The sequence below is a fragment of the Lepisosteus oculatus genome, chromosome 25 (genome assembly GCF_040954835.1).
Source record: "Lepisosteus oculatus isolate fLepOcu1 chromosome 25, fLepOcu1.hap2, whole genome shotgun sequence".
Lineage (NCBI taxonomy): Eukaryota > Metazoa > Chordata > Actinopteri > Semionotiformes > Lepisosteidae > Lepisosteus > Lepisosteus oculatus.
The window spans coordinates 942,354-961,288 of record NC_090720.1 but is presented as its reverse complement, the minus strand read 5'-3'; the positions used below and the strand labels follow the sequence as shown (position 1 = coordinate 961,288).

The window sequence follows — 18,935 nt, the reverse complement described above, 5'->3', positions numbered from 1 at the left end:
CCGAGCAGCTGGAGTCAGGCACCTCGTTTAAGGTGCAACAGCAGGGTCTGCAGTCCGTACGGCACCAGCTAGCTTGAGGAAGCACTGTGGGTAAAAAAGACACTGTTTTAGTAGGCGCCTTGTATTTGTGCCAGGTGATTCAGTGATGACCGGTCAGTTAGTCGCCTCTCCGGAGTGCTGGTCTGGTCCCCCGTCAGTGAGGCTGGAGCTGGACTAGGCTGCCCTCATTAAGATGCACTGGTACTGATTCACAGGAATCCCAGAGCCACTGCTGCATTCTGAAGAGTGAATGAGTAACAGCTTTGTTGATTGAGCTCCCCCCTGGTTTTCAAGGCTCTGAGGAGACCTGGTATTTGACTAAGAGGAGAGTAGCAGAGCCACTGTGCTGGAAACAAGCAGCAGGCCTTGCACAGGTGCGCTGGCAGTGATTCCTAATGCATTTCCAGGACAGCAGTAGTGAGATCACAGCCCGTCAGGTAAACAAAGTTGCTGTGTGATCACAGAGGCTAAGGCTGTCCCCTGGTGTCGCAGCCAGGCACTGTGCAGGTGACATGAAGCACATGTGGCCCAATGTAAGCAGCTAATGGACGGACGCGCGGAGCCTGAGCTGAGCTTTGCTATTATGGTGAAATGTTTTCAGAATTGTTATTTTGTTTTGGAATGCCAAGAAAGTGGACCCCGTTTTACTGGCGATGACACGCGCCCACCCAGGCTGCCGGTGTGTTTTGGCCCGTGAAGGGAGCGACTCGCGCCCGTGCCGTTTCAGGAAGTGGGAGGTTGACGCTGGTGACCTCGCTCTCTGGGAGGAGCCTGTAGGAAAGGGGGCGGGGCTTCAGGCTTCAGGGCTCTGGAGGAGAGAAGACACAGCAGGTCTCCCACCACTGTAGGAACCACTGAGAACCAGTGTGTGCTGAGATCTTCTAGCTGTCTTTTGAGTGCACCCAGGGTTAAACTTCATGGCCTGGCCTGAGGCACAAAGTTGAATGTTCTGCTGAGCAGGGAGCGGAACAGGTATGTGAAGCTCAGGACACCAGCTTGTTGGTGCAGCATGTCTTTGAAATAAGAAAACTGACGAGTGGATCGATGAAGGACTGCGGTATATCACAGCAGCCGTGTTCTGACATGTCTGAGCTGGGGGTCTTGAGCCTGCATGCACGACGCAGGGAAACAGGGATTCTTAGCCTGAATGTTTCACAGAGGGAAATGCTCTGAAGCACCTGACTTTGGTCAGAGCTCACCGGTTGAACCCCATGGTCTTGGGAACTGTGCGCCTCCCCTCCGTGGCTGTGACGCTTGGCAGCCGGTTGCGACGGAGATCTCGGATCGACCCGCCTCGCGGCGGGGGGGGGGGGGGTGGGCGTGTGTTATGAGCCTCCGCTCGGAGGAGGCTGGCTCCGGCTCGGCGTGTGCGATTGCGCGCCGGGAGGATGACGAGGGACGCGGCTGAGGGAAAGCACCGCCCGGGCGACTCCGTCGGAACGCTGGGCCGTCTCTGCTTGTCGTCAGCCTCCGTGCGGCTGGGCCTTTTCCAGCTGTTGCTGGTGTGTCTCCAGAGCAGGCGCAGTGCCGTGGGGTTAGCTGTGTGTAATGAAGAACAGATTGCTCTGCCTGTGTTCCTAATGGGCAAAGTGTGTTGCCTGTTATGTCGGCCTTTTTTTTGGCAAATAAAAACAGTCCTCAACATCTGGTGGCTTTTACTCTTTTGCCCTTTTAGAATAATTAAATTAGGAGGATGTGGTTATAAAATCCTTTAACTTGTTTTTTTTTAATGAAAAAGGTCTGGTTGTTATTTTAATACAGCGCTAGTTACATTTAAGAGGGTTTTGAACAGGTTTTCGATTTTCGATTTTTTTTCAGTTTTCCTTCAAGTTCAGTCCATCCGTCTGTCTGCTGTCCAGCCACGTCTGTGAAGTGGGGGGTCGGCATCAGGTCCCAGGGGGAAAACTGGGGGTGCAGGTTTCTGGGGTGCCCTCAGTGTGATACGGTGTGTCAGTGTGTCAAGTCCCTGCTTTTCCCAGCTCCTGGTTAATAAGCCCATCCTTTCAGACTTGCTCTGGCACCAGGTGCCCCGCTGGGCTGGGCACCTGGGCTCCAGGAGACTGGCATCATCCCCTCCCGTTGGCACCCTCCCTCAGCCACACCTGTACGAGGAAAACGAAGAAGCTGAGGCGGTCCCTCCCCGAAGCTGTCCTCAGTCACGCCCCCCCAGGAGACCTGCCTGTCCTTGGCGTGAGCTGCGAGTAGGCCGACAGAGGCCCGAGACCCCCGATCCTTCCGCGGTTCTCCCAGGGCACTCCGTATACCGACGGGTGGACCGTTCGGAACCCTGAGTCTGCACGGAGCTCCAGCTCCCGCAGGTCCCCAGATTCCCCATCCTCCTGCCTTCAGCTTCTCCTTCACGGCAGGGGACTGCTGGGGGTTGACCTGGGTTTTCTCTCTGCTTGTTTTGGTTGTTCTCGCTCCTGCCGGTGCAGGAAGGTGATGAAGCAGACGTCAGGTGAGAGCGCGTTTGGAAAGTGCGTCTCTGCGGCGCTGGCTCGGCCAGACCGGAGGTACCGCGCAGTCCCGTCTGGGGGAGACACGCGCCTGCTTGGTCAGCTCCGTCCCAGTTGTAGTGCATGAGAAGCGAACGGTACTGTTGTGGATGCCGTCCGCGTGCCCTGCCAGTTGAGCGTGGATGCGACTCAGAAAATGTGGATTTAGTGTTCAGGCAGAAGTGTTTTTTTTGCCTGCCTGTTCTTGTGAGACGAGACTTCTTATGAGAGGAAATCATTGTTTTATCCTCTTGACATTGCTAATGGCCGTGACCTTGTCTGACGGAAATGAAAAATCACTGGATTACGGGGGCAGTTTCCAGTTTTTCCAGACGCTCTGCGTCAGGAATGAAAACCCTAACGCGACTGCAGTTCTTTTTAACATCGGAAGGGCAGAGTATTGTGCAATCCTCCATTCGGATATCGTGACAAAACTGCTTTGTAAAAAATCTCCATGAAAAAAAGACTAAAAATTAAAATATCCCCAGAACGTATTTTTCATGTAGCTGCTGTAGAAAACATGTAATCTAGCATCCTGCATTTTCTCAGGATCAGGATGGGAAACCTACACCTAACTGTAAGGCCTCCTGCAAGTCTCCATAGCTGTAGGACTCTGTGATCTTCACAGCATTGCTGGGACTAATGAGATTATAGCAAATGAAAATTTCCCTAAGCTGTCAATTTAAAATACTTAATTGTTTCCATATGCATTCATTAACATAGGACGAGAGAGTGTTATGCTAATATTATTAAGTATTAGCAATGATTTACAGTTGAAGAGAGAAATAACGAGACTGTTCTTAGTTGTTGATTTCTTCTTTTGCTTCAGTTCACCCTTGTCTGTATCCCTGTTTAATCATAGAAGGCTCCGTTACGGATGAGTCGGGATTCTCAGAGAAAATGCCTGGGAGCTTCTGAAAAACTGCTTCTGGAATGAGTGGCTCTGTCCTGGCCTGTGTTACCCCAGAGACCCCCCCACACCATTTCCCCCTGCCCAGCCGCCGGGACACTCTGCCTGCAGCAGGGATCCCAGCCCGGGGGCAGTTACTGTACAGTATCATCTCCGTGATTGATGCCGCTCAGTAATTACATGGAAGTTTGATTTGCCTGAGCCAACTCAATCCGGCTGCCACCTTCAGCCCTTTCCTGGCCAGCCTCTTTGTGCTGATGGATGGTGTGTGCGGGCGTGCGTGTGTCTCGCGGTGTGAAGTGCCGTCGATGACCTGTGCTGATTGCAGCCGTGTCGGCCAGTGGCCCCGGGGGGACGGCCCCTCTGCGGCCCTCTTTCCTGCGCGTTTGGGTCACCTTTGCGGTCCGACCTCCTGGCGCGTCGTGCTGCAGAGCCGGGGAGACAGGGCGCCAGCTGCGCTCGCTGCTCTCTCGCCACTCGGCACCGAACGAACGCCGAACGCGGGCAGGCGGGGTCCGATCGGTCCCGCTCGGCCCAGCAGATCGAATCAAGCAGGAAGCCGTTCCTCTTGGGAACACCCGTCCTCCGCAGCTTGTCCTGTGGACCTTGTTGCGACTCCACGAGTCCCTCTGAAGTGTGTGTAAGTGCAATATTGGATGGAAGGCTTGCTTGCATCAGCACATTTTGTTGGCATTATGCCCCTCTCCGGCTAATGAAATGATCTCTGTATCTGTAAGGGCCTTTCATGCGCTCTGGCAGATACACCCCTCAAACTCAGGGAGACTGGGGATCCCCCTGCACAGGCGGCCTGCGATTCTGGGGCTCTGCTGGAGAAGTCGGGCCGTGGGGAGGGGCTGCCGGGGCAGGCCAGCCCCTGTGTGACAGCCTGGTACACGACCGACAGTAATTTGCCTTTTGTTGTGAGAAGAGGTGACTTTCACGGGAGGGGAGAGGAAAGTCGCAGCAGGTAATTACCCCCCTGTCATTGACCAGGTGAGCTATTGTCATCAGCATCAGGACTATCAAACAGTGATTGTTCCGAGAGTGTTTGCAGACAACAGAAATCTAATTAAAATACCACCTTGAAACGGGTCAGAACGTTACCAGCTATTTGTGCAAAGCAGTCCTGAGTTTGAACCCCTCCCCTCCCAAAACTGCATTAGTGCGCTGATGGTTGTTCGAGTAAAAGATGGGTCTCAGCATCGTGCTGCGCCTTCGTGTTAAAGCATCACAGTCACGGAGCTCATTTCAAGACCTGGGACGCACACTGCGTGTCTGTGGCACTGGGGGACGGGGACCCCGGAGAGCTGAGGAAATTGAGATATCCAGTAAAATCCGAGACGGGTTGGCCTGTGGGAAAAGCTCTTCCGCCCCAATCCCGGCTTCCCTTCGGACGTACGGGCCTGGTGATCAGGGTCAGACGCCCAGGAGAGGAGTGAGGACTGGCCGCCCCTCCCCCGTCCCTGCCCCTCCCCCGCAGGAATGCTGCTCAGCCTCTCAATGGGGTTTTGACAGCAGCGCTGGGGACGGATGTGGAAACAGGAGCCCCGTATCCTCAAGGAAGCAGCGAGGAGCTAATGGCATCTTATCTGCTCTCCGCCATTGGGGTCAGGACCTGGCTCTGCTCCTGTCTGGGCCTGATCAAAGGGAGAGGGGAATGAAAGGGAAACCGCTCCTAACGCGTCTGGCTGCGGGGGCGGCCTTGGTGTGAACAGAGCAAGCCTCGGCGTGACTCCCGGCCAACCTGCCTCGGACCGGGCTGACTCGGGCTTGGGCCGTGGCGCCCCGAGAGAACACCGTCTCCTCGTCTGCTCTCGGGGTCCGCGGGCGGCTCTGGTGCTCCAGCCCTCTTTGCCCCCCTGTGGTCGGGGCTGGGCAGAGCTGTGGAAAACCCCCGCTCGACCGAGTGTCCTAACAGTCTCTCCTCGAGGGGTCTCGGGGCGTTTTAAGGTGGTGCAGAGTTGAGCTGAGGAAGGAAACTGCAGGGAAAGCAGTGCGCAGTGGGCAGCTGTGTTTAGAAAGCTGTGTGTCACGCTGCATTAAAAGAAAAATAAAATGATTAGTCAAGTTTACTTAACAGCTCCTGAAAGATAAATAGACGGGAGCTGTATTTCACACTGAACCTCCTGGAATTTCCCCACAGTGAGAACAGGGGGGGAGGAGATTGCAAATAACTTAGGCGATCATTGTTTAAGGAAAATATTTGATTACAATGTAGTCTTTTTCTCCAGCTGTCCCTGAACCGGGAGGGATTAAGTAGAAAGAGAGAGACTGCACAGCATTGTCTTGTAACTGCTGAGTCCAGAACAGGATTCCTGCGGATTGAACGCTGTGTCCGTGGCCTCGGCCGCTCTGCAGCCCAGCACTTTCGCTCGGAGAGACTCGAAGGCTTCCAGGCGGCCAGCTGGAGTTTATTTAGCAGCCAGGCTTTTCATACAGCAACTGGACCCGTCCCAGGCCTGGGCCCTGCGTGGTTCCGGGGAGGCGGAGCATCATCTCGCGGAGCTGCGGAGGCTGAGGGGCGGCTCTGGGGAAAGTGGGGAGAGGGGATTAGAATTCCCTGCTGTACGTGTGTGTGGGGGGGGGGGCGGCTTGCCCCTCTCTGATTTCTGGGAGCGCAGCCCCCCTCCCTCCCTCAGTTCCGTGCTTGTTTAATCAGGAGTGAAGGATTCCCGGCAGGAGATCTTTGCCCAGCGTGACGAGGCGAGAGCAGGACAGGGCGGTGCAGGGAGTCCTTTGCCGCCTGCGTTCTCTTGCTAACGGCAGCTGGCTTTCGGCTCCCGGACGGCTTTCACTCAGTTTCCGTCTGTTTCTTGGAAATTCAGAGCCGGTTTAAGGGGAAGGCTGAAGCAACCGAACCGTTTTAGTCCTGGAAAGAGAAGATTACAGGTGTACAGGGGACCTGATACAAGTGAACAAGTGAAGGTTAATTCCTGCTGAAAAGAGAAGAAGGCTTCTTCAAGAAGAAGGCTCCACAGCCGAAACGATGTATTTATTTTCTTCTCTTTTCATCAGGGGATAAACCTGTACTTGTTCCTTTGCAGCCTGCGCATGCTGACGCAGCTCCCTACTTGAACTCCTTCGACCTGATATAAGTGTTCACAGTCCTCAAAGGCACCGGCAAGGTCAGCCTGGCTGAGTTCTTCAGAATGAGCAGTGAAACAAACCAGTGAAAACACCAGGGGAGGTTTAAAGCCAAAACAGGAAGCAGTTCTCCAATGCAAGGGGTAGTGGGATTGTAGAAGAGGCTGGTCAGCCCTGTTGTTGAAGCCCTGATACCCTGACGTCCTTTATGAATTAGCTGGTTAAGATCATGGGATCAACTAATCCATACCAAACGGGCCAGATGTCCGTCCTGTGTGGATGTATGTGCTGGTGAGGAGGGTGTAGTTCCTCACGGTTGTGTCCTCTGTTGCTCTTCTCGCTTTTGGGAAGTAATCTGATCCCGGTGAAGTGTTAGAACCCAGTGTTTCAGAACTCACACACGTGTATTTTTCTGCAGTAGTGTTTTTTTTTCTTCTGGTCTCCGTTATGTGTATTCATTTGTAAAACAAAATGCGTGTTCAGTTTCACCTGAGCAGGAGTGAGTTTAATTTCCCGGGAAGCGAGAATCGCTTAGTCATTTTGTTCCCAGTGGTACAGGGTGGCCGTGGTGCGTAAGTGTTTTCACAAGGTGCCTCTTAGCGAAAGGAGTGCGCCCTCTAGACCAGAACCAAGGTCTGGCTTCTACAGACTCTCCTAAGTGTCAACCCCCTTTTACAGCCTCCATGTGCTGTTGAAACCCTTTTTGTTATAACACACTTGAGTGGGCTGTTTACCCAGAGAAGCAGTAAAGCCTGTGTACTTCGTCCACCAGCTGATCCTGCGGCATGCTGGCATACCCTCTTCCTGCCCCACCTGTAAATCTCTGCCACCCGGGAGAGATCCTGGGGGAGGAGGAGGCAGGGGAGTATCGAGCCTGGGCTGATGTGTGAGGCAGGCCTTTCAGCCATGGACTCTGGCCCTGGGAGAGCCCGCCAGGCTGCAGTGAAGCTGAGGGATCTGGGGATTACACAAACATTGCGAAGCACGGAGGTTTTTCTGACTCCATCTGTTTACATTTAAGATAACACAAAGTAGCAGCTTGCATTCTCGCTAGCTCACAAATTGGTGCAGGCCATCTGCGCTGTTAGACACCGTGGGCAGAAGATCAGTTACACGGCTGTTTATTTTGTTTTTGCAGAACAGATTTTGTTTCCAGTGACTCCTTCCTTTCTGTACAAGCCCTGCGCTGGCTGTTCCATTTATGTTCTGAAACGGCAGAAAGTAATGATATCAAACGATGCCGGAAGTCGATGGCTCATCCGTGACTCATTTTGTTTTGTTCCAAATTACCCCAAAATGATAAAGATCTTTCTACTCCAGACAATCCTCTGCTGGCAGGACACAAAAAAAGTCATTGGGGACACAGATATTGTGTTGCAGTGCCTTAATGGCTTCTGGGTTTGTTTCTGAATTCCAGAGAAGATGTAGAAAGTGGTCAGTGCAGGGCAGAACTGGAGCTCGCTCTTTTTATAGTATATTCTCAGTAATACCTGACAATGGTTCAAGACTGAAGCATGTCTATTTTATAGTGTCTTTCATGGATCCCCACCTCAGTGGGCTTCATGGTAGAAACCAGCACAGGGCAGGGGCAAGACTTGTTCCTCTCTGTTAGGCCCTTCAGCCTAAAGCTCAAAGCTCAAAGTGGAAGCCTTTCTGCTGTCTTCCTCTCTGTGTTGGACGTCTCAGATGGGGCTACAGAAGACGAGCAGGGAGAAGAGCTGGTGGAGATCAGCGGCTCCGTGCAGTGGCAGTGGGAACAAGAGCCCGGAAATAAGATAAATAACGCAGTTCAGGCCTTTCTGAGTGCGCGGCCGCGGTCAGCTGCGTCCAGGCGTATCCCCCTGGCGTCGAGGTGCGCGCTGACGTCTCCCACAGGGGAGGCTGCGATGACGTCGCTGCAGCACTCTGAGTGAGCAGCGGGCAGGAGCTGCTGTCGCAGAATGACTCGGCAAGACGATGACGTGTCGGGCATCGCTGGCCTCTCGCCCTTATCTGAAGTCACTGACAAGAGGGGCCACAGGAAGCCCTGACCCAATGAGCCACCAAGCTCCGCCACTCCAGCACAGCTCTTTTGACTGAAGTCACAGGTGTCCAAAGACAGGGGGTTGTTTACCTCTTCGTCGGGTGTGTGTTCGGTGAAGTCCTTTGCGCTTCCTTCGGATTGACAACATAAATTAATAGCGAGACCCCAGAGGATCCTGTAGGGGGATCCCCTCATGGGGGCAGGCAGTGTACGCAGCAGACCAGAAGAGGTTGAATTAAGGGGGAACAGGGTGGAAGTCAGTACGTGCAGGCCCAGAGTGGACCCAAGTGTCTGTGTCAAGGGGTCAAGGTCTCTGTTTAACATGTCTGAAGAATGGCGCCACCTATAGTACCTTGTCCCTGGTCAGCTGACTGAGGTCTATGAAGAGCGCCTCCTACTGACCTGCAGACCTGCAAAGCGGTCTATGTGATCTGCTGCCTAAGGGGTGACCTATGACAAGGGGCCCCCCGCGCGATGGGCTAAACCTACAGTAGTGTGGGTCACATGGCCCTGATTATCAAGCCTCTTTGCCGTTCTCCCCTTTGCTGAGGGGGAGGGGATGTCAGAGGGCAGTCGGGGAAAGAACGCACTCATTAAATCCAGCTCGGTTTTCTCAGGGACTGCCTGAATAGCCAACTGCATCCCTGGAAACGGACAGCGAGCCCTAGCTGGCTGCAGAATGCAGATGCCCGCGCTGTGCAGCTCGTGTAGTTCCCTCGTCGGGGCTGGTTAACAGGGCAGCGGGGCGCAGTGCTGCGAGGAAGGAAGACATGTCCGGGAACACGTCCCAGACATGTCCTGGACAAGCCTTGAACCGCGTGGATAAAGGTCTCTCCCTGGCAGTCTCTACTGCTGCTGCTTTGCCGATCTGCCTTCTTCCAAGAGATGACTTTCCAAACCAAGCAGCAGTTTGCATACGGCGGTAGCCTGACAGTAGCCATGAATTCTGCCTGAATAACTGTACTGCTTTACAAAGGCACTGGACCCACTCCTGACGGGAGCTCCTGATTGTAGTCGTGGGCGGGTCCCCGCAGTGTAGATGACTTGTTTTTAAAAAAGCAAATAGCTTCTTCTTTTAAAGTGACGGTGTCAAAGTTGTTTGTTTCTACTCTATTCTTACCCTGTGTGTAGTTTCATTTGAGAGGAGTCTGGAATAATAAAGGGTGTTATTTAACAAGGTCAGGAAGAGGTCAAATTCTAATCCTGCACATCCGCTCTCCTACGTTCAAATACTCTCCGGCTGCCCACAGCTCTGGGCTCCTCTTTCCCCTCCCTCCACCCCAACAGCACTATCGCAGCTGCCTCCCTGGCTCATTCCTTATGAGCGCGGAGGGTTGTGACAGTTTTGAGCCCCGATTTCCTCAGCCGGTCGAGTTAAACGCCAAATTTTGACACCCCTTCATGTTCAAAGACTTGTTTTGCCATGATTGGAACTAGACTGAACTGCGTCGGCGTGTGTGTCCGCACATGAGAGAGAGAGCGCACCAAGGGTGAACCTTTTCTGGCTGTGCTTGAGTATCTGTACTGTGATAGTTGCCGTGAGAGACATCTATCTGGAGTTCAGGCCCTTCCAGCAGCCATCAGATCAGCGTCACTCGCTCGGGGATGATCTTGGAGATGTAACTGTAGCCCTCGTTGAACCACACAGAGAGCCTGTCTGCCTCACCCTCACCCACTCTGGACTGTGGGTGGCTTGGAGCCAGTGGATTTCGTAGCAAAGCATGTGTGTGTGTGGGGGGGGGATATTTTGTTTCCATTGTCACAATGTGTGCGATTAAGCCCTTTTGTAAAAGAATCTCGTGGTCTCGTGGTTTGAAGAAGCCATGGTTTAAATGAGAGACATTGAGATCGTGAAGACTGAGCACTTTTCCAACACGTGGGACCTCACGGGAGGCTGGGGGGTGTTGATTTCGTGAGCTGCGCTTGGTGCGAGTTACACACTGTCCGTGATGCAGGGCTTCCCGGGGTTTTGAGGCTTCTTGCACACCACTGCACTTGTCATTAAAAAGGCCTCCTGGCTACAAGCGCTGTGAGTGGGACGTAGTTGTAAAAACACTTGTGACTCAGTCAGGTAATTACACCTTCCAGACCTGAAATTTATTTTTTTTAAATAAGACAACACCGAGGCTATGATTTAGAAGTGCTTCCCTTTTTTCCTACTCTAGTAATTACTTTCATGTTGCTTTTTTCGTTTTTCTTGCGGTGGGTTTGATGAATGTGTCCCGTGGGCTCTCATTTCATTCAGAGCCCCTTCTCCCGGGTGCTGGCTAAACAAGCACAGCTTTCGAGAGCAGCCTTGGCACTTTTTTAATCGCTATGCAACTGTGTTTGTGAAAGCGGAATCGAAATTGGATATTATATTGAATGTAATTTAGCTGAATACAAAAAAAAACGAGATTCTCTTGAATTTTGTTTAGGCATGCCATTTAAAATAGGCGCCTTATAACTGTTGTTGTGATTTGGTTGGAGAACAGGGGAAACCTTCACTAGCTCAGACGGGTCTTGATTAAACCTGTTTCGTTACACATCCTAAAAAATGATCAACTTTATGTCAAACCTTCAATAGGACGTAATTCAAAATGATGAATATTATGAATTTAAGTAGTTCAAGCAGGCTATCTAGAGGAAGCCCTTTTGCGTTTAATATTATATTTTTTCGCTGAGAACTTTGGGTTTTCTTAAATGGAAACAGATAAGCATGTGCATTTCGATGTTTTTAGCAGCTGAGCTTAATCGAATGGTTGACCTCATCTCATGGCAAATGAGACGTTGATTGTTCAAATAACCAAACTAATTACGATCTAAGGTCTAGAACGTGGTGGACTCACTGCACCAGAGCAGGATAGCGACCTGCCTGAGCACCTTGATGACAGGTCACATCTGGAGGGAATTATCGCTGCGCACTGAAAACAGCTGGACCCGCGGGAGCTACGGCTCAGGTGCCGAGACTGAATTCTTCTGTCTGGAGCTCTGGGGCCTTTTCCCCACCAGCCAAAAGAGGAGGAGCGGTATTGGTGTTAACAGCTCATAGGGGGAAAAGGCAGATTTAACTATGAAAATTGAGGCAGTACCCAGCAGCTCAGGGATATGTTCCTTCTGAGGAACATTCTGGCTTCATCCCTCCATCCAGACTCCAGTGAAACGTTTCTTCAGGAGTTAAAACCTTTCCTGTCAGCCATGAGTCACAGGAGCCTGAGTGCTCGACAAGGAAACTGTCTGCAGTTCCAGGCAGAATGTTCCTTTCTGTTGTCGTTCGCTCAGGGATCACTACACTTCCCTGTTTCTCCTCCCTCCTAACGAAGATCTGGGGTGGGTGACATTAAAACCCTCTCTGCCTCAGGCAATGAAGACAAGATCTTTCCCTTTTAACACACTGATGTGCACACAGTACCTGCTGACAGTCATCTGTTCCACAAGCATCTGATACACATCTCGTCTACAATTCGGCTGCAGTACTGACTGACATGGTCCCGGGGAGGCAGAGAAACACGAGAAACAAACCTCGTCATCTCTGGATCCTCTTCGCTCCCTGCAAAGGGAATGAAAATGTTGAGGTCCTTTTCTGTGCCTTAGCCAGTCACTTCTCATTAGGCCTCAGTTTGATAAAGCGTGTACAGTTGTGGCTGCCAGCAAGAGATGGGAGCGCATTGCCCTGAAAACAAATTAAAGTGTTTTTAGATTTTCTGTACTTATTACTTTAAGTGCAATCAATACAATGCCCTTAGCATTCTGGCGGTCCCTGTTGCTGAATGGCAATAAAAATTTGAGTGCAGTGCTCACTCGTAATGAGGATTGCCGAGTAACTTCATTACTTTCAGTGCATTAAAGTCAAGGCTGCGCATTTCACTCTGTGAATGGACGTACCGGACAGAGCCTCTCTGTGGGCTGCCTCCCACGTGCGCAGACGTGGAGCATCTCGACCAGCCCGTCAGCTTGCCTTCATTGGAGGGAATGGCTGCGTCTGCACTTTGACACAACAAAGGCAATTGTATTCTGAACAGCAGGGTAGGGTTTCACTCTGAGCGCTGCAAAGGAGGCGCAACCTGGTAAATTACTTTAAAACTGTGAGTTATTCTGTTAAGTCGTTTCAACTGGCTAAAACCGTTCCTGAAACACTATATTAGCTCCTTTTGCTTGAGCTGGGGGATCCCTGTCTCATGCTTTATCTGAAAGTCTGGAGCACGATTCTGAAAAGATTTCCTGCAGTGCAGCGAAGGGTGAGATGTTAAGTCATAGCAAAGCAAAGCAACAGTGTAGTCTTAGGGATGGTTAACATGGCAAAGCTGCAGAAATAGTGAACTTCATTGGGAATTTCTGCTTTAAACTTGAGCACCATTCTGTTTTTTTAACATGGTTCAAGGCAAACGTTAGATTTAAGAATCGCGTGATTATGAGTACACCAGCTGCTGAAAGGGACTGAAGCAGTCTGAGAAATTCTGTAATCACAGGGTCGTGCTCTGCCTGTGTGGACAAACCCTGGTGTTCTGGATTCTGTGGCAGCGTTAGTACTGTAGCAAGAGCTGAGCAGCACTGCGGCCTGCGTCAGGCTCCTCTCCTCCAGCGAGGGCTGTGATGGGGATCAGATAGGTTCTGCAAACCCGAGCGCAGGACAAAGAACATGAGGAGACTTGAGATCCATATCTGCACAGGTGACTTAGGGTTATTTTGACTACAAGCCTTTTTTTAGTGCAGATAAGGTGGGCATCTAAGACACAAGGTATGAGAGATAACAGAAGAGCACTTTGCCCTTCATGGCTTCTCCTGTCTCAGGTGTCACAGGAGGGCTGACTTTTGTAGTTTAACTCCTTTTGCTGAAGAGCACTGCATGACAACAGTTTATCCTGCTTTTCAGGGTCAGACGCCTGAGACTGTTGTGTCTTTACGTTTGTAAGTCATTTACTCTGTACTTCAGTGAAAGCCAAAGTGATGACAGTTAGCGCTGTGACAAACCTGGATGTCTGGTTTTTAGATTATCACGTCACCATACCTTTTCAAAAGGAAATCTGAATCAGTGAGCAAAGCAACACGTTTGATAGAACGGTATCCATTTTCAGCTGGAAGTTAATTCAGCTGGTGGTGCACTGATGGCTGGAAACAGGAGGTGCCGTGGTGCTCACAGGTCGCACAGGTGTCTGGCCACAACCTTGAGAGCTTTCAGGCGACAGGTGATTCTGCTGACAGGTGTGAGCTGTGGTGACTGGTTACCACATACCAGAGGCCACAACTGTCCTCTCTCCTGTGTCTAAATGTGCACTTGTGTGCATCACAGAAAGCAGTGTGCTGCGTGTGACCTACATCATTGTATATGGTGTTGCCTGCCTTGCTGCATTGCTGGTTGCAAACAGTGAAGCAGGAGCACTTTGTGTGGAGCTGCTCGCTGCCACTAACAAGAGTCTTTCCCTCTCTCTCTTTCATGTGCTGTCTCGCCCTGCGTACTGGGACTATGCTGGGAATATGCTGTTACCAGGTAAGACCCCCATTTTTAAATTATGTACACGTGATAAGAGCAGCTTGCATTATTAAGACACCATCAGCCATTCTCCTGCTGGTGCCTGCTGGTGCCTGCTGGTGCAGGCTGGGGCTGTGGGCTGCTCAGAGTGTGGGGAGCAGCAGGCGAGATTCAGGGCGCTCCTGGGCAGCAGGGCAGAGGCACGGGGAAGGAGAGGAGGGTGTGCTGTGTCACAGTGCAGTACGGCTGATTGATAGTAAAGGCATGGCCTTGGGCAGCGTGAAGATACCGCTCCAGTGTTTCAGAAGGACCCATGCTCCGCCAAGCGCCTCGTCTTCGTCCTTCTAGTCTCCTGGCGTTGGATTTGCTCAGGCTGATCTTTTAATTCTAGTACTACTGCAGGTTCGCTACCGGGATCACATGCACGGTCGGACAGAAATCCACACAGGCTGCTTCGAGTCAGTAAAGTGCCTGAGGAGTCCAAATGGGCTTAGAACTTTCCTTTACACTGTTTCCAGTTCCCTGCAAAATAGCTTCCTCCATGACTCCCTTCCTTTGAGCGTGTGGCTGGGCTGGAGTCACCCGCCTTCCTTGCGCACACACACACTGGCATGCACAGACAGACACACACACACACGCTTTCCTTCCTGCACGCACATGTATGAACAGTGGTGAGAGCATGGCGCAGTGTAGTTCCCTGCCTGCCGCAGATGTCCTCTTTACCTGCGCTTCTCAAATGGGTTATTTTAACACCGGTGACTGCTGCCGATTTTCGTAGAGACACCAGGAGGCTGTGAAGTGTTTTGAAACTGGTCTGGTGTGGCTTTGTGTGCTCTTGTTTCATCGTCGGCGGGCTCGTTGCTGTTCAAATGGAGAGAGGTGCGACCGGTCTGCACAAGAACACTTACGCTGGGCGCTGCAGGGAGCCTGAAAGAGACCCATTCAATATTTATTGTGGTGCTGTGTAGAAGGAGGGGATCTCGAATCTCCTTCAAGCTCGCAGAAGTGCAGGGGACTCATTCATCTGCTCTGTTTGTGCCCAACGGTGGGAGAAGTCCCATCCCACCAAGCTCTTGGTGCTGCCACAGCTGTCAGGCCAAGCAGAGGCTGTGAGGAGAGGTTCATAACTGAGGTTTATAACCCTCTCCCGAACAGGCTAAAGACACAGGGAGACCGGCCTTTCAGCTTTGTAATTGTTCTGTCTTATTGCCCCAGTGCAGTCCCAAAGCCAGTGATTCACAAGTGTATTTACAGATGCAGATAACTGGGCTGGCTCCCCGTTTCTGGAACATGTCAGTTTAATTTATGAAGAATGTTTTTTTTTTATCGAGCCATCTGTATTGATCTCGTTAATTCCAGCCAAACGTCGTTAGGCTGTTCCAGTGGATATGCCTAAGATACATCTGCCAGCATTTGTCTTCGAGCTGCAGTGTTTAATGACTGAAGCCAGGAGCTGTAAATGTAATCTGGGACCCAGGGGTGTGAGTTTGCTGGGGAGGAGACTGACGTGGCTCGTGACCTGTAGAAAATCGGCCACAGGTCAGCATGGCTTTGACTTTAAGAAGAAAAACCGAACTGTTTTATTCGAAAAAATAAGGGAGCACCCACTGTTTCAGAGTGGTGTTCCCCCTGGAAGGTCTGAAGGCCGCCGCAGAGCTGGAAAGCCAGTGGAAGGCTGGGGTGGGCTTGTGTTTACTGCCCTCTCGCTGCGGGTGGCTCCTGTGGCGATGAGCACCACGGGGTCCCTGTCCCTTGAACAAACTCCCGCCACCCCCAGCCGGGTCCTCGGAGGTCCTGCCCTGGTCTTCTCTGTCTGTCTCTGTCTCTGTCCTGGCCATCCCTGTCCTCCCTGCCCTGGGGAGCCAGCCAGCAGGACTGAGCCTGTGTCCCCCCCAGGGGCGGAGGGCTAGTGGAGCCCTGCTTCAGGCTGGAACAGCGCTCTCTTTGTGACGCGTAATCGGATTTATTCGGGGTTGGAAGACGTTTTAACTGTTAGCGGCCCTGCTGTGCTCTTCCGGAGCCGGGGAAACAAATTAAATTAATATATATCTGAATATGTTTCCTCCAGTGATTTTTTTAAAAGTGCGAATAATTTAGAATCCTTTTGTTCTATGGAAAATAAATGGCTAATAATCCAAGTCTCCTGCAAGAATCAAAGCCCAAATATTTTGATTTATTTTTTTATGTGTTGAACACTGATGCATAATTAAGATCTTGAGAACTGAGTTGTTTTTCTAAACAAAACTCTAAACACGCGGTCCCTTCACAGGGCTTGTTTGTGACCCTTTCAATGTCCTTTTCAGACTGAGTCTTTGCTCTCTGCCCTTGGCAGACTAACTCGTTGTGCTGTATAGGTTCAAACTCCAGGATCAGTATTGTCCGTTCTTAAACAACGTGATGATTTGTTTCATCCGCAATCGAGTTAAACACTAAAGATGGAAAAGATGGATAAATTATGAAGAACATACAGGTGCCAATCTCTCTTAAAAAATCTTTAAAAAAATATTCCTGTTGTTTTTAATCTGTATTTTGCATTTGATGTGCAAAGGATGTCTCAGAGTGCTCTGAAGTGAACTGAACAAAAACAGGCACATCGCTTTGGTCTGTCCAGTATTATATGTCCAAACAATATGCAAGATAAAGAGAGAAAGCTTTTCATTCCGATCTGAAAGCTGCTCGCTGGTCAAGCTCGCCTGTATTCTCTGGTGCGGATTCCCGAGCGTAGATTCGTCATGGCAGCAGCTGAGTGAATTGGCCTGCAGTGGGGGTCTGGGTCAGGGAAGACACCTGGGCTTTCTGGTCCCCTGGTCAGCACTGCAGCTCCATGCTGGGATTCCTCATGCACTGACTGGTACCTTGATTCTCCTGGGCTGTGGTGTCGTATGAGCTGGACGAGACACAAAGAGATTTATTTGTAATAATGATTAAAATACTCATGTCTGGTGTTGACGCCGGGTCTGTTGGAATCTCGCAGAAGTCGTTCCTCCGGACCAGGAGGATGTTGTGCCAGGCAAGGGGCTGTGTCACCTTCGGGCGAATCGAGCCAGAGGTGTGAATTTGTGTGTCTGTCTCACCCAGCTGTGTGTGTGTGTGTGTGTGTGTGTGTGTGTCAGTCAGGCTCTCATAAACAATTAAAGCTCTTTTACCGACACGCTGGGACTCGTGACACCTCTCCCTGTATCGTCTGACAGCGGCCCGGGGAACCTGATCCGATCGCTGCCCGGCCGGGTCTGTGCCTGAAATGCAGGCATGGGCTGGATCACAGTAAGGCTTCTTGTGGAGCTGATAACCGCTGGCAGTCCCTGCCTCCGCACACGGTGTAAAGTGAGCCTGCTAGGTATCAGCGCCGTGATGACGTACTGCACTGTCCCCTGTGTGTCTGCAGAAAAGTCCCTCCTTGTTCTGAGACGCAAGGAGAGGCTCTGGGTCTGGGAATTGGAAGACGTTGCACATGTGTGATGTGTATGTGTCGTGTGCGATGTGTGTGTGTTGTGTGCAATGTGTATGCGTTGTGTGTGATGTGTGTGTGTGATGTGTGTGTTGTGTGCGATGTATATGCGTTGTGTGTGATGTATGTGTGCGATGAGTGTGTGTTGTGTATGTGTGTGATGAGTGTGTGTTGTGTGATGTGTGTGTGTTGTGTGTGTCGTGTGCAATGTGTGTGTTGTGTGCGATGTATATGCGTTGTGTGCGATGAGTGTGTGTTGTGTGATGTGTGTGTGATGTGTGTGTGATGTGATGTGTGTGCGATGTGTGTGTCTGGGGCGCGCAGGCTGGAGCCTGCTCTGTGAAGCGAGAGGCAGTGCTCCTCCACAGTGGGCAGGCCTGTGCTGACCTGCCCTGCATTCTTTCCCCGAAAGGCCTGTGGGGCACAGTGGGGCTTTTTCTGCAGCACAGAAAAGCGCTTTGAGTGAAGCTGAGGTCTGAAGCGGCGGAGATGCTGCAGACCTGGGCCCTCCCTCTGCAGGGCGGTGGCAGAGCAGGGACACGATGGGGAGTCCGTAAGGCTCCCGTCGCAGAGCGGCCTGTTCCGTCTCGGGGTTTGTAAGCTGCAGAGCCCCGTGGGAATGGGTTCAAGTGTGTGTTTGTCTGGAGTTCAAGTAGCCTCTCTGGTTCCACTCAGGCTGGGATCCTGAGATCCACCTGCTGAATCTCCGTGGTTTGAGCTGTTCCCAAGCTGAGCAGAGCTGCTCTTGACAGGCCTCTGCCCTCGGACGAGGGGAAACCAGCTGCTGGAAACTCTGTCCCGAACGCGTTTAATTGCCTGCGCTGTCGCCGGATTCAGATTTCACCCCGTCCTTTAAATCGCGTTAGGGTCGAGCTCTGCTCATGTAAGAGCTGTCGTAAAACAGCTTCACGAGGGGCTGGATGGGCAGCTGGAAAATGTGGCGTCTGCAGGTTCAGGGCAGTGGAGGGACTTTTTCCGATCTCTTTTTCACTAACTGGGGATCTCTGCGCGGACCACATCTGTCTCCATTCCCAGCAAGCAGGCAACCCTGTGATTGGACGGAGCGGCAAAATATTTAGTAGTAACAAGAATACCTTTATTTAATAATTTCCCTTCTCTTCCCTGTTCCTCGGCTTGAGAGCAAAGAACAGAGCAGGAAATAGCGTTTGTACTCGTTTCTGTTGCTGTTTTCCTCTGGTCTGGCCTGGCTCAGGGCTGGAGGAGAGGAGGGGAAGGGCTGGCCGGGGTGGGGGCTTCAGGAGTTCAGATGCAGGGTCCCGTCTGGTGGGAGTTGAACCGTGTTTCTGAAGTCTGGGAGCGAGCGCCGTGATTCCAGGTGGCCGCGGTGGCGCCCCGGCTGCATGCACCCCTGCCGAAGCTGAGAAAGGCTCCCAGCACGGGGCTCCTTTTACATCCGCTCCGGGGGCTCGGGAAGCCGTCCCAGAATCCCCTGCCCCCGCAGACAGAGGTGGACTGTCTGGCTGGGG

General features: G+C 51.7%; 1 protein-coding gene across 14 annotated transcripts in view; it reads left to right on the top strand.

Moving 5' to 3' along the window:
• agrn (agrin) overlaps positions 1 to 18,935 on the top strand; it is a 165,370-nt gene that overhangs the window by 26,976 nt on the left and 119,459 nt on the right. For 4 of the 14 annotated variants that reach the window (XM_069183847.1, XM_069183845.1, XM_069183846.1 and 1 more), the window contains exon 1: positions 13,991 to 14,018. The exons of the other annotated variants lie outside the window; for them this stretch is intronic. In XM_069183847.1, coding sequence (XP_069039948.1) covers positions 14,006 to 14,018 — 13 coding nt within the window. In that variant the 5' untranslated portion in view covers positions 13,991 to 14,005. Of the gene's footprint in view, positions 1 to 13,990; positions 14,019 to 18,935 lie in introns of those variants that run through there. 14 annotated transcript variants of the gene reach the window in all.